Source organism: Microcaecilia unicolor, chromosome 6, assembly GCF_901765095.1.
Source record: "Microcaecilia unicolor chromosome 6, aMicUni1.1, whole genome shotgun sequence".
NCBI lineage: Eukaryota > Metazoa > Chordata > Amphibia > Gymnophiona > Siphonopidae > Microcaecilia > Microcaecilia unicolor.
Window position 1 is genome coordinate 43,663,455 of NC_044036.1, and position 15,689 is coordinate 43,679,143.

The following is a 15,689-nucleotide window of genomic DNA, read 5'->3' on the forward strand; positions in this document are numbered from 1 at the left end:
AAACCCTGCAGATCAGTCAATGCAAAGAGTGGAGTCAACCAAAGGAGAAGCAGTCACAAGCTACAAACCTTTATTGAACCATCAATGACCCAACACTGCTGTGTTTCAGCGAATTCCTTACATGAGGGTTCCATCAGTTTGACAAACATAAAATATTACAAACATAAATGTTAAAATAATCTTTGATAAAACATTGAATGAATGTAAAATTAAATAGAAATAAACAATAACATACTTCTAATCAAAATGCACCATGATCAATAAAAATATTTTAAAAGGGGGATACTAGACTTTTCATAAATATATACAATTACAAAAATATCTTTTTAACTAATGTTATATATTTATGAAAAGTCTATTTAGTGTCACCCTCCTCCCTTTCGTATTTACATTTGTATAGATCATGATGCATTTTATTGAAATTATTTTAGTGTTATGTTCTATTTATGTTTCATTTTAAATTCATTAAGTATTTTATGTTTTCTAAGATTATTTATATGTTTATAATATTTTATGTTTGCTTGAGTATTGGACCCCTGATGCAAATTCTCTGAAACATAGCCATATTGGGTCATCAACTGTTAAATACAGTTTTGGGTTTTTTTGGCTTGTGACTGTTTCTCCTTTGGCTATATGTGCTCATTGCATTGCCTGGAGGCAAAAATAAGAGCAGAATTTAAGAAGGCCTGGGATAAGCAAATAGGATTCCCGGCAGCATGAGGTGAAGGGAAAGCCAAAGACCATCTGGAATCTGTTCAAGGAATAAAACTGGACAGACTACATGGTCCTAATAGTCATGTGGAGGGTAATTTTATAACAGACCATGTAGTATAATAGGGCAGGAAGGCACCTGTTTTATAAAGACACATAAGCGATATTCGCTGTTTGAATCTTGTTATTTAGCTGTGAATATTGTCACATATCTGTAGTTATATTAGTGAAGTTGGTATCTATCGAATCATTAGAGCTTGTATATACTGATGAGTTGATTACCAAGATGTTGTCTTTCTGGTGTTCCTTTTAGTGTACTGGGAGTGCATTTTCTCAGAAAGGTTGTAAAGAGGGAAGCCCCGCAATTGTTCCTTTGATAGTGACTGCACAGGAAAGCCTCCATTAATGTCACTCTGGCTGTCTATGAATTAGAACTTTGCCCTTTACTGCACAGCTGCACACACATGCATAGTTCAGTCCAAATGCTTTATATTCTGAAAAGCTTTAATTAAGTGAAGGAAAAGGTCGTCAACATACAGCACGCACAGCAGAAGGCCATTATGTACTGGAGTTCAAGTGATTACCATAACTGGCGTTACTTCTGCATAGTGACTGGCTGCCGTGGCAGTCCCTCTTCAACTTGTCTCCCTGCCAATAAAAATCATGAAATTGTTACCTAAGGATGAAATATCTTAGGCCCCTGTTTCCTAAGGTACTGTATCCCTACTGCCTCCTGGAGACACACCTACCCCAGTCAGGTTTTCAGGATTACGTCAATGAACGTGTACAAATCCATTTGAAAGTGGGTATCCTGAAAATCAGGTTAGCAAGGAGGGTACTCCAGCATTGGCTACAGAAAGGCTGTCCTAGAATCAGGATATTGCCTAATTTCAGGAACTGCTCCTGCTGCCGTGCCCAAAACGTTGTTGGTAATAGGCTGTCTTTGTTGATTGTCACAGGAGAATCATGTATAATATCACAGTTTTTCTCAGTTGGATAGGCTATTTCCAGTGTTAGTATGCATCTGTCAGCTCCTTTCATTCCTTCAGTCTTTTCTATGGCAGTTACTTCCCAAATGCCTGTTATTCATGTGTACATGATCGTGTTTCTTTCTTGTCTTAAATGGAATTCTTTTCATTTTCTATATAATTGTATTATTATGTGATCCGCTTTGACCTGCTTGACAGAAAAAAGTGTATAGCAAATTCCTAATAAACAATTCTACCTCCATTGCATGCAAGTCTATCTCGTCTAGAATATTGTGAAATTCTGGCCTGCTTAGGGCATTTGAGGCCTGAACTCCTGCATCCCTGTCATAGAAGGTTAATACTGTGTAACCTGGGTACTCAATATGTTTGACCTCTTTCCTTCGCAGACAAGCAGAATGATGTGGAGATCCCGTCTCCAACACAGAAGGAAAGAGAAAAAAAGAAAAAACAGCAGCTCATGACGCAGATCAGCGGAGTGAAAAAATTAATGCACAGCTCAAGCTTAAACAACACATGTATCTCACGATTTGGAGTAAAAACGGAGAAGGAGGATCTTCTTTCCAAGGTAAATGTATGATCCAATATTGAATACACATCACACGTCCATATTGTATTGTACATGTTCATGTGATACAGACATGGAGTAGTGACTCCAAAAAGTGGTTTTATTTTTGCCAGTGGCGTAGCAAGGGCGGGGCGGTGGGGGTGGTCCGCCCCGGGTGTCAACGGGTGGGGGGTGCATCCGTCCACCCCCCCCCCCCCGGCGCAGCACCTCCCCCCCGACACGGTCCCCACCTGTCTACGAGCTCCATCCATCTGCAGCGCTGCTGTAAAAATCACTTCGTCGGCCCTTCCCTCATTCACTGTGTCCCGCCCTTGAGGAAATAGGAAGTTACGTCAGAGGGCGGGACACAGTGAGTGAGGGAAGGGCCGATGAAGCGATTTTTACAACAGTGCTGCAGATGGATGGAGCTCGTAGACAGGTGGGGACCATATCGGGGTGGCGCTATGCCGGTGGGGGGAGGGGGTCCACGCCAGTGGGGGGGTGTCGTGTTGGTCTGCACCCGGGGAGGGGGGTGCAGCGGCGATCCGCCCCGGGTGGCAGCCGCCCCCGCTACGCCACTGATTTTTGCATATTCTTACGTTAGTGTTATTAAATGAGGAGGAGGAGGGAAGTATCTGACAATCCCCTACTGACAGAAGGTTTCAGATCTGGAACAGTCTTCCTCTCTGATCCTTGGCTGGCAAGGAAACAAAACTATCTAGTTCTGTGGCCTTATTTGTCAATTTGAGCCTAAGCATGAATTTTTCAGCATCTATTAATACTATAGCGTATGGCATACATTGTGCTTGACTCTTAAAATGTTTAAATTGCAGTGTCAATTACCCTCTTAATAAACACTAGTCTTAATGTTAACTTGGGATTAGCTTGATAACTCTTTGGAAAAATGGGGGGTGCATTTTGGGGGTAATTTCATAAGGTGGCGCCTAGTTTTAGACACAAACAATGCACATGAATGTCAGTATTTTAGTCATTTACACACATATGTAGTAACGTACGCTCATAAATTCTCTCTTATAAAATGACAACCTGTATAAAAGTCAGTGTGGTGCAAACTTTCACTGTGGGTTGTGCACATGGGCAGAATGTGGGCTGTGTGAGCAAGTGCCCATGTGGGTTACAGAATGCTCTGATTTTTGCTTGTTCTTGATTGTAGATCAAGTGGAATAGAAATTTTTAAAATAAACAATGGTGTGGTCATTTACACCATCTATAGGACTGCTGTAAGAGATTGTCTTAAATGAAGGTCTATTTTCAGCACTTAAGCTAATCCTATATAATAAAACTCACCCTCAACGTTCTAAAGACACTGACGTCAGTGAAGCCAAGCCACTGACGTTACTTCCTTCAAAACGGGTTCGAAGTGTTCGTGGTGGTGAAGCCACCGAAATCGCCAAGTCTCGGGGCCCCGCCCTCGCGTCAAACGTGATGACGTTGAGGGCAGAGCAATAGTGTCACACACTGAGGGCGGAGCGATGGCGTACGGTTCAGGAGGTGCGGAGCAATGGCGTCAGAACGACGAAGGGGTCGGTAGGTAGGTAGGGAGAGAGGGAGAAGAGAGGGGTGTTGGGGAGGAAAACCTTGCTAGCGCTCGTTTCATTTGCTCCAGAAACGGGCCTCTTTTACTAGTATTTTATAAAGAAAATGCCTACGTTTCTTTAGGAAAAGGTTTGAAATAGGAGTTTTGCCACCTTAGAGAGCTGTACAGGGACAGAAATTTCACCCATCCCCACTCATCCCCAATATAATCTAACCCATACCCACCCGTACCTGCTAAGATCCATTTCCACCCCCACCCATACCTGCAGGAGTCAATTATTAACTTGTTTGCAGTCCTCTGTTTCTTCCCAACCCTAACAGCCTCCCCTTGGCTGTTTGGATGATATTCAGTATTCAACCAGTCTCGTGTTCCAGCTTCCTCTCTGGGCATTCCACACCTCATTCTGATGCTTCAACTACATCTCTCCATATCTTCCAAGCCTCATTCTGACACTCCATTTGCTTCTCTCAGTACATTCCAAGCTTCATTCAGGAGTCACCAGAGATTTTGACTACACTCCCACGGAAATCCCACAGCAATTTCTTCCATTCCTGCGGGAATCCCATGGCAACTTTTTCCATATCTGCGGGAATCCCACAGAGCCCCCGTGGGATTCCCACTATCCCCATTCCCATGCAGCTTTCTACCTTAAATGAGATGCCCGTTACAAAATTACCCTCCAAATGGTAAGGTTTAGTTATAATAACCTCTATTATATTGTCTTTGGTTCTTTCCAGAGAATAAAAGAGTATTAAGCATAATACATGAAGTGAAATTAAATGATGTTCATGTAATTGTATCATTAATTTGTGTGTGGTTTTGTTTTGCTTGCAGGAACTGGATGATCTCAATAAATGGGGTCTAAATATTTTTAAAGTAGCTGCTTATTCATGCAACAGGCCTCTCACATGTATCATGTATGCCATATTTCAGGTTAGTAATGAACCTTGATATGGTTCATTTTGAATTTCTGAACTCAAATACTTATTCCATTTCATGTAGTTCTTTGATACTTTTTAACAGCTTCTTCAATACAAGTGCATGCTTGGGATGTTCATTTGTCAGTACACAGTTTGATAGTGCTCCTTAAACAAATGTAGTGCTTGCTAAATTGAGTTAACATGTTAACGTGCAAATTAATGCCCATTAAAAAGTTGTAAATAACAAGAACATTGGAAATGGACCAAAAGAGTGCAAAAATCATGCAAAATTCCCAAATGAACAAAAAAAGATTAAAAAATTTTGCCTCCTGCACATCCCTAGTACATACATTTGATTGCACTGCTTAACTAAATGTATTCACTCACATCAATCTGATCATATCCTTCTACGATTTGTTAAACAGGAGAGAGATTTATTAAAAACATTCAAAATCTCAGCTGACACACTCATAACCTACATGATGACTTTAGAAGACCACTATCATCCAGATGTTGCCTACCACAACAGTCTTCATGCTGCTGATGTTGCCCAATCAACCCATGTTCTACTGTCTACTCCAGCATTAGATGTGAGTTTTGTCAAATCTTTACTTTCTATTTCAGATAACCTATGTTGTGACCCAAGGTTGTGAGGGCCTCCATCAGACTAATTTAAGATTGATCTAGAGATGATGATAGTGCTTGAGCTGTCAAAACCCACACTGACTTGCTTTGGGGTCTGAGGAAGGGGTTTTCATGTTGTTTTTGATAAGGTAAAAACATGATGAGCCAATAAAAGCTATTCAACCTGTAAACAATCCTATCTATTTCCTTTAAGGTGAATATGGCTGCTAGACAGCTGCACACTGAAATGTCATGAGGGCATTTATATGAAGAGCGTTGTTTGTGTCAGAAATCTGGATGATCGAAATCAGAAACCATTAAAATCAGATTAAGAAAACAGAATGAATAGCAAAGCAAGAAAAGGAGCACCCCGTTGTCATAGAACAGGGATGCAAGAGTTCGGGCCTCAAACAGGCCAGGTTGTCAGGATATCCCTGAAAAAACTCATTGTAGTAAGATTTCTATTGTTTTAGGCCCACCTTAGTTGTGTCCAAAAAAATGCCCCCTTGCCAGATACATGTTTTTCAATTTTAGACATGGATATTGGGCTTTGTAAAATGGAATTTAGATGTTTATGTATTATCCCCTGGATTCTATATAGCGCAAATTAAGTTGCACTGGCAAATCCAGTCATATTCTTGTTAATTAGTTAACAAGCCAATCAGCACCAGTAATTGCCACTTAACAAGCAATTATTGACACTAATTGGCATTAATTAGAATTTACACACAGAACTGTATTCTATAACGTGATGCGCCTAAATTCTAAGTCACATAGTTGAAAAGGGGCATGGCCATGGGCGTGGAATGGGCAGGTCATGGGCATTTCTAAAATCTATGCCCACTGTTATAGAATACACCTGGTCCATGCATAATTGAGGCGTTGGCATTTACACCAATTTTTACATAGCGTAACTACCTACTGCTAAATTTAGTCACACAGACGGGCATTCAGCGTATTCTATAAACTGTGGGAAAATTAAGGCTTATTCTATAAAATACGCCTAAATTTAGGCATACTTTATAGAATACACCTAGACATATTTTCATTTCAGTGCCAATTTTTTAGGCATGATATTTAGAATCTAGTCCTATAGACCTCTAAATGCCAGTTTATACATGTCTAAAACCCAAGTCACACTTCTAAAATAAGCTCTATGATCTAGTTCGTGTACGTGAGCTGACAGTCTTAGTGGAGAGACCAGTGAGGGCTGCAGGTGAGTTCTGGAAGAGCATCTGTGGGTATTCAACCCTCTCAAGCACACAGGACTGCAATGAAGAGTATGATGTGTGAAAGATGATCTTTCTGTAGAGGCTGAATGTCTTCCGTTTTCCTTAAAGGCGGTTTTCACAGACCTGGAGATCTTAGCAGCAATATTTGCAGCAGCGATTCATGATGTGGATCATCCTGGAGTCTCCAATCAGTTTCTTATCAATACTAGTAAGTCATAACTTCTAGTGATGTTTGTTTTATAATAGTTTCTCTTTATTCAGAGTGGAAATACATCATGGGGAAACAGAGTTATGCGGGATTTTCTCATTGTGTCTATGTGGTCTTTAGCCATTTCAGGCACTTGTGTCCTAATTTTGAGAGTTAGACACCTAAATTGGTCTCTTTGAAAAGATACTAGGGTTGAGAGTCCCTACATTTTTGCGCAAAGTTTTACTAAACTCTTAAATTTAGATGGCTAAAAAGTGGGTGGCAACAGGGGTAGAGTTTAGATAGGGCTAGGGTTACCATATTTTGTCCCCCAAAAAGGAGGACACATGCCCTGCCCCCACCACACACCCGCCCCATCCCTTTCACATCCCACCCTGCCCCTTTCAAGCTCTCACTCTGCCCCCTGTCACATTTCCCCTCCCCCATCACCCCCCCTCCCCTTACCTTACTACTACCCTGGTGGTCTAGTGACTTCTTCAGGGCAGGAAAGAGCCCCCTCTTTCCTGCCCGGAGTGCTGCCCTGCATGCATCCTTCCTGTTGGTGATCTTGGCGCCGATTCAAAATGGCCGCCGAGAGTTGAAGTCTCGCGAGGTCACTTCAACTTTCGGTGGCCATTTTGAATCGGCACCGAGAATAGCAACAGGAAGGATGCATGCAGGGCAGCGCTCCGGGCAGGAAAGAGGGGGCTCTTTCCTGCCCCAAAGGCGGAAGAGGTCACTAGACCACCAGGGCAGTAGTAAGTAAGGGGAGGGGAGGCTAGCAATCTGCCCGTTTGTCCGGATTTCTGGACAAAAGGGCAGGCTGGCGGGCGGCCCATCCTGGACAGCCCACCAGCCTGCCCGTTTGTCCAGAAATCCAGACAAACGGGCAGATTTGCAAAACCCGCCTGGTTGCCCGGACATATGGTAACCCTAGATAGGGCAAACAGTTAAGAGCTTAGCACTGATTTCAGCACTACGTAAATGAATGACAGGCCTAAATATAGGAGCATAATATTTAGACTCTTAAATTTAGGTGGATTTTAAGCAGAAAACTTACAGCCTCTGCTGTCAGTATTGTTTTAAAAATTGGCCACTGCGGTCAAAACATTTCCATATATTTAGTGCCACTATCCAGATAGTGACCAGAGCTGAATATACCGATAATGTGGTCAGCGCTGGAACTTACCCAGGTAATGACGGTATTCAGTCTGCTATCTGGATAACTTCTCTGGATAACACAGGACAGCAAAAAGGCTCTCCTAGTTATCCAGATAAGTTATGCAAATAACAGACTGAATATCTCCACTGTCCAGATAAGTTTCACCCATGCTCCGCTTCATCACTGTCCACATAGTGCCAAGATAGTCTGTAAGATTATTCAGTGGCACTATTTGGATAATTCCACTGAGGAGGAAGTTATCAGCGTGGGCTGCCATTAAGATGGGATATTTTACTGTTACCTGTTATTAGTAACAAAGTCTCATTGCATAAAATGGGACCTATACTAAAATAGCACGAGTTAGCTGTAAAATATCATGCCTTAACTGCAACCCACGTTGATAACTTCCCCCTTAGTGTGAACAGTTTCAGTCTCTGGTAGCAGAGCTGATATTGTGATGTCATAATGCCTAAGAGTCAGCCCCATCAGTGATGTCACAGTGGCTTGATTGCCCTATATGTAGCTCACTTTTATTACATTCAGCAGTGATTTTGACTTCTAGAGACATTTCTTTAATTAAAGGAGAGTTAAAATGTGTTATTTTACTGTTACCTCAGTTATTAGTAACTAGGTTTCATTGCATAAAATGGGACCTGTGCTGAAAACAGCATGAGTTAGTATTAAAATAACAACAGTAGTCCACATAGATAACTACACCCCTGATTATCGTGATCAGAGGCACTTAACTGGATAACAGAAAAGTGCTTTTAAATATTGACCAGCTAGGCTTCTAAGTCTGGCTGAAAATAAGGGACAGATTGGCACCTAACTTAGGACCTCTTTTATCAAACCACACTAACGGTCCCTGGTGCAGTAATACCAACAAAGCCCACTCACTTTGAATAAGCTTCATCGGCATTTCTGCATGGGAACCACTAGCAAGGCTGGATAGAAGAGGCCCTTAGAATCATAAATTTAGACACTCGGCTTTTTTTGAATATCAGCCTCCTAATATACAACCATGTTCTGCTGTGTTAAAGAGAATTATTACCTTCAATCTTTTTTTTTATTATGTACAAAAAGAAATGTTATGACTGATAACTTCCTTACTGACTAAGATCTTGTAGTACTGAACGTTATTACATGAAATCAAAATTCGATATTAACTCACAGAGCAGAGCACTGTCCAGCAAATGCACAATGTCTGAATTGTATTTATTTAGTAGCACCTAAACAGAACCAGATAAAATGCATGCAAAATGTTCCAGCGTTTTAGCTGGTTTACTGGTGTGAGTCATTGCACCACCTCATCGTCTCCCTTCGTGTTTGTCAGATTCTGAACTGGCTCTGATGTACAATGATGAATCTGTGCTGGAAAACCACCACCTCGCCGTGGGGTTCAAGCTACTGCAGGAAGAGCATTGTGACATCTTTCAGAACCTCAGCAAGAAGCAGCGTCAGACTCTCAGGAAAATGGTGATAGACATGGTGAGACTCCTGGGATGACTGCTTGTTCTGCTGCCACTTCCACAATTAGTTACTACTCTCATGCTAAATATATCCATTTGTTCTACCAAGGTGTTGGCAACCGACATGTCGAAACATATGAGCCTGCTGGCAGACCTGAAGACTATGGTGGAAACTAAGAAAGTCACAAGTTCTGGAGTTCTCCTTCTGGATAACTATACAGATCGAATACAGGTACAAATTTTGATTGCAGTTATGTTTCACATTGTGAGGGTGTTTGCTGTTGGACTGCTTGTTTATGGACAGGTACACAGATTTGTATCATGTTCCACTTGCATACGTAGGCTTTTACAAAATTACTTGGGGGTACACACACACAAAATTATGCTCTAGGGTTGCAGGTTTTGTCCAAAGTCCCTCTCATTCTATAAACTTGCACACCCAACTTGACACTTAGGGCCAGTTAAATAGGGTTTAAGCACCTCTTTGGATATTCAGCGGGAGATGACCAGTTATCTCCAGATGAATGTCCCGGTTATTCAGAGCCTAAGTGGCTATGTTGAGCAGTCAAAACAGGCCACTTAAATAGCAGGCCTATTTTTGACCACTAACTGGTTAGCACTGAATTTTGGCATAGCTGGTTAACTTTTTAGCAGCCAAAATAAACCCAGCCAGCTGAATATCGGGCCTTAATGTTTTCACCCTTTGCAGAAGCATATTACTTAGGGAGTACAAGAAAGCTTCTGCTGACTCTTTATATCAATTCTGGGTATAAAAAATAGGAGCTTATTTTCCAATAATTAAAACTTCAGAGAAGAGAAACAAAATAAAACTAATGAATGTGTTCTTGTGAATTCAGTATTGTGTATACTTGTGTCTTTTTCCATACAATGGAGATACTGAAATATGAGCCGACTGATAACGGTTTCATGCATCAGACCATACATTTTCTTCCTATGTTGTACAATGTGATTTCATGTATAAATCTTTTTGGTTTGCTTGTAATTATGTATCCTACACTATAAGACGTGTTATCATCATTATAATGCACAGTGGCCTTTTATGGAAACATTCTTACTGCTGCTTGCAAGATTGGTACTAAGCATTAGAAATTGTGGCTACCACTGGCAAAGATAACAGCGTTTTTTTAATTGGTTCTGCCCTTTTAACGATAAGACATCGTTGATTAAGTAGGCACATTAGCCAATAAATTCCTCCCCATAAAAATAGTCTTATGTTCATTTCCTCCTTTAAGTAACACTGCAAATTTTTAATTGCAGGTTCTTCGCAACATGGTGCACTGTGCAGACTTGAGTAATCCGACAAAGTCCCTGGAGTTGTACCGGCAGTGGACAGACAGGATTATGGAGGAATTTTTTCAACAGGGAGACAAGGAACGAGAAAGGGGCATGGAAATCAGCCCAATGTGTGACAAGCATACTGCCTCTGTTGAGAAGTCACAGGTACGATATCAATTGTGTGCATTCCTGAACATGTGCACATAGGTGCCAACTTTACAGAAGAAGCACCATCCAGGCACCTAAATATAGACATGTTGTTACAGAGTTGCCTTCTATAAGCTCCCACTTTCACGTACGCCACTAAGGGGCTCTTCATGTAGCATTAAGGACTAAATTCTATATATGACACCTAAAAAATCAGCACCGAAACGAAATACGCCTAGGAAAGTACACCTAAATTTAGGCACACATTATAGAATACTCCTAAATGTAGGCGTATAGAATATGCCTTAACTGGTTTTAGACCACTGCATTAACCGCCATGCTAAAAGCCTAACATGGCAATTCCAAATAAGGGGAGTGGAATAGTTGAGGAATGCACAATAACTATTAATAAAATCACTTGCAAAAGTTTGTAATGCTGCTATTGTTTGGTAGTGACCATTGCCTTCCCCAAAGTGCTGGGAATATTCACAAAAGTTACCACAGGTTAACTTTCAATGTTTATGCATGTTAAAATGCAAAATCTTGGTGCGCTTTTACATATAGGCCCCTATGTAAATCCTGGTTAATCAATACTTGAAAATGCCTGGTTAGCCTCAGACAAGCAACGTAAACGGCCAAGAGCCTCTCCTGGTCATTTAAAATGTTTTGAATGTTGCTTAAATGTTTTTCATTGTTGCTTAAATGTGATGTGGTTTATAATTAAGCATTTTGAAACAATAGACATTGTTGGTTAAAGCAAATTGTTCATACTCCTTCCTTGTGATAAAATGTCACAAGATGGTATGGCGTCATATTTCTGAAGGGACAATAAATTAAGAGTTGCCCACACCTTTTGAGGATAGAAGCAAATGTCTGTGGAAGAATGAACTGCTGAAACAAACATCGGGAGAAGAGTCTAAGAATATTTTGGAACTAACAAGCCAACCTGTGGCTCCCAAACCAGTCCTGGGGGACCACTAGTCAGCTGGATTTTCGGAATATTCACAATGCATATGCATGAGATAAATTGGCATGCCCACCACCTCCATTATATCCAAATCTCTTTCATGCATATTCACTGGGGGTATCCTGAAAGCCTAACTGGCTGGTCACAGTCCCTTGAGAAGCGCTTATAGAGGCATGTATAAGGCATGTTATTTACAATTTGTAGACTGCTCAGAGCATAAAATTGTTGACTGGATTAGTAAATTAATAAATCGATCTACTATGTTCAGGTCAGCATCTGCCATTTTGTGATTCAGCTGGTTTAAGAGCCTAAAAGAAATGTCTTAGATGAGGCTGCATCTGGACATTAGTTGTTACTTAAATATTTTTGTTATTTTCAAAGTGTCTTTATTATTCATGGAAAGTCAATCGTATATATTATGGTCTGTTTTCCAGGTTGGATTTATTGATTACATCGTTCATCCTCTTTGGGAAACATGGGCAGATCTAGTGCAGCCTGATGCCCAAGACATTCTAGATACATTGGAAGATAATAGGAACTGGTACCAGAGTATGATACCTCAAAGCCCATCTCCTCTCTTGGATGAACAAGACAAAGACTGCCAAGGTTTTACAGAAAAATTCCAGTTCGAATTGACACTTGAAGAAGAAGATTCTGATGGACCCAATAAGGAAGGAGAACAGATCCATTGTTATAGCAGTACAAAGACACTCTGTGTGATAGACCCAGGAAATGAGGATTCCCTAGATGCTCAGATAGAAATAGTTACAGAAGATGCATCGCCTGTGGACACATAGAGCATCTGTACAGGTGAATTTCCATCAATTAATGAACATGTGGGCTGTCTCTTAGGTCAAGCCTGCCAGCTAGATCTTAGATCCCTGTCTAGCTTTGATTCAAGGGTCTTTCCATCTACTTGAGATTGAAGACAGGGTTACAGATCAGGAAGCGAATGATTGCTCAGGAAATTACCAGATGACTTTTGTTGTTTTTAAGCCTTGTTTCAGCTAAAATGTTGCTTTCTGGAACCAGCTTGAATTGTTACTGAATAGCTTGAAAACAAATGACACAAAACTGAGAGATTTCATCTAAGAAGGTTTTGGAACTCAGACCAGTTAGAACAACTGGTTAATAGCTATACATTCAAAACCTGTCCACCTGTTCACCTGTCTGCGGACATGTGTGCCTTTTTTGTAAACACCGTCATGTCTTTTCAGAGCCTAATAATTATACAGAGTTTAGTATAAAACCTAACAGTTATTTGAAAATTGATGTATACTTTTTGATTCTTTCTTAAAAAGAAATAGTCTTCCTTCTTCTGTAGGCAATATCTGTTACTGTACTGCAGTTATTCCGTTGCAGGTTTCACGGCTGATTAGAAGAGGAAAAGCAACACTTGGCATTTCCTTTCAATGCTTACGTCAAACTTAAAACATTTCATGCCAGTTCATGTTTTGTTTGCTCGTAACAGACAACACTATTTTCCCTCAGTTTTGTTCTGCACAGCAAAGTTTATGAGAGGTAGTTAGGTTGTCTTCGCACATACACTACATGTGACATTAAGCATTATGAGGCAGTATGTGATGTAATGTGTATTTAGATTTACCCTGAACAATTCCTTAACTTGCTGAAAGTTGCACGCTCAGACCTCTGATCTCTCTCGTTTGTACTTGATGTAGATTCTACGGTTTAGCTGCACCACCTTTCTCTTGCACTGCCCGGAGCGATAACACGTCCATTACTGTTTATAACAGTGTATTTATTATCTAATGTACATAATGCAATGTTTTGTAAGTTATTAATACATATATATATATATATATATATTAATTAACATTGCCTGTCACTGGTGATGTTGATTTTGCAGAAAACTCTGGGTAAGAGTTGCCTTTTTCTTGTAACCTTTTGTATTGTGTAAGATAAAGAAGCCTGAGCAGTAGCTGAGAGACATATCGAACCCATTCAGGGCATTCAGGTGATTTTAACCAAAAGGCGGTTGGTTACCTTCCGGTTGGGAGTCATTAATAGCTGCCTCTTTTGGCTAAAGCTAAAATAGTTTGTTCACCTACTTCAAACGAGTGAATCTAGAAAAAAAAAAAACCTTTGAAGGTCACCCAATACTGGTGTCATGTCCCAATATATCTAAAATCCAGTGTGAATCTCTAACAAAATGTGAACTGATGTACTGTAATTCTTGTGCTAATGTGAAGCTTCTGACAAAAGTTGTTAGGCATCCTAAAAGTATCAGTCTCAGTTTGTAAAATAGATTTAAAAATCTTCTGGTCCAGCTTGTTACTAAACAGTTGATCAAATTAGCACAGTTGTGCATGACCAATGGGTTTGTATGTCTGTTGAACACTGCATTGTTCCAGGTGAATATTTTATTGTTTTCAAGAGTTTCACACAACGTATGTTATAGTAATGTATATTGTGTTCAGATGCATTCTTAAGAGATTTTTTATATGAAGTGAATAAATGAAAGCATGATTAAATTGTCACTGGCATGATGCTTATTTTTGAAAATCTGAGCAGTCAACAGTGTAAAATGAAAGTATTGGGGAGAAAGAATTGTTTAAAAGTGTGAAGAACATGACGAAAAAGATGTTCCACTCCATGTGGAAACTCAAAAGAGTAAAACCTTTCTTCCCGAGACACGTCTTCCGAACCCTGGTACAGTCAATGGTAATAAGCCACCTGGACTACTGCAATGCACTGTATGCTGGCTGCAAAGAACAGACTATCAAAAAAACTCCAAACAGCCCAGAACACTGCCGCCAGACTCATATTTGGAAAATCTAAATATGAAAGTGCAAAACCCCTAAGAGAGAAACTTCACTGGCTCCCACTTAAGGAACGCATTGCGTTCAAGATCTGCACGATTGTACACAAAATCATTCACGCAGACGCCCCAATCTATATGCAAACCTTGTGGATCTACCTCCCAGAAACGCCACAAAATCGTCCCGCAAATTTCTCAATCTGCACTTCCCCAGCTGTAAAGGTCTAAAATACAAGCTGATGCATGCCACTTCTCCTACATGAGCATGCAGCTATGGAATGCATTACCCACAGACCTAAAAACAATTGAGGAATTAATTAACTTTCGCAAATCTCTGAAAACATATCTCTTCAACAAAGCCTACAAAGAGAACCCATAGCCCCAACAATCCACCTCACCAACCCTTCCAGTTATGAAAGTCCACCTTCTAAACTTACTCACCCAATCACTTCCTTCTTCTTCCCCTTACTTAATGTGGGATACAAATGCAACAAAATAAATAAATAATCTCTACATATTACTAATTGTATCTGATTTCCTGGAATGACAATATCATAATTAAACTATGTAAGCCACATTGAGCCTGCAAATAGGTGGGAAAATGTGGGATACAAATGCAATAAAATAAATAAATAAATAAATAAATAAATAAATAAATAAATAAATAATACATAAATATAGTCACGTATCAAGTATTCTTCCAAAGCATATATATCAGGTGTACCATCTTTAGCATGGCAGCATCTTTCTCAGATAGAATTACCAACACACGTTATCATCTCTCATATAGAATTACCAAACTTTTGTTCCAATACAAAAACTTCTCTAATTTTGCCAGTGTATTTCCCTTTCAAAATACTAGATTCTTTTCACTGATGAATACAGAATGATTATTTCATACTAGAGCAAACAAATAAACTTACCTCTGTGTCTCTTATTTTTAAAAGGATTTTACTATGTTTTGTTTTTGTTACATTTGTACCCTGTGCTTTCCCACTCATGGCAGGCTCAATGCGGCTTACATGGGGCAATGGAGGGTTAAGTGACTTGCCCAGAGTCACAAGGAGCTGCCTGTGCCTGAAGTGGGAATTGAACTCAGTTCCT

At 40.2% G+C, this 15,689-nt stretch overlaps 1 protein-coding gene across 3 annotated transcripts in view; it reads left to right on the forward strand.

The window, feature by feature from the left end:
- The window catches only part of PDE4B (phosphodiesterase 4B), a 534,189-nt gene extending 519,885 nt beyond the window's left edge, over positions 1-14,304 (forward strand). For all 3 annotated transcript variants that reach the window (XM_030205673.1, XM_030205672.1, XM_030205674.1), the window contains 8 exons: positions 2,087-2,265; positions 4,637-4,735; positions 5,148-5,312; positions 6,687-6,786; positions 9,261-9,415; positions 9,506-9,628; positions 10,675-10,857; positions 12,241-14,304. In XM_030205673.1, the coding sequence (XP_030061533.1) occupies positions 2,087-2,265; positions 4,637-4,735; positions 5,148-5,312; positions 6,687-6,786; positions 9,261-9,415; positions 9,506-9,628; positions 10,675-10,857; positions 12,241-12,603 (1,367 nt within the window). In that variant the 3' untranslated portion in view covers positions 12,604-14,304. The remainder of the gene's footprint in view (positions 1-2,086; positions 2,266-4,636; positions 4,736-5,147; positions 5,313-6,686; positions 6,787-9,260; positions 9,416-9,505; positions 9,629-10,674; positions 10,858-12,240) is intronic.
- Positions 14,305-15,689: the final 1,385 nt, after the last annotated feature.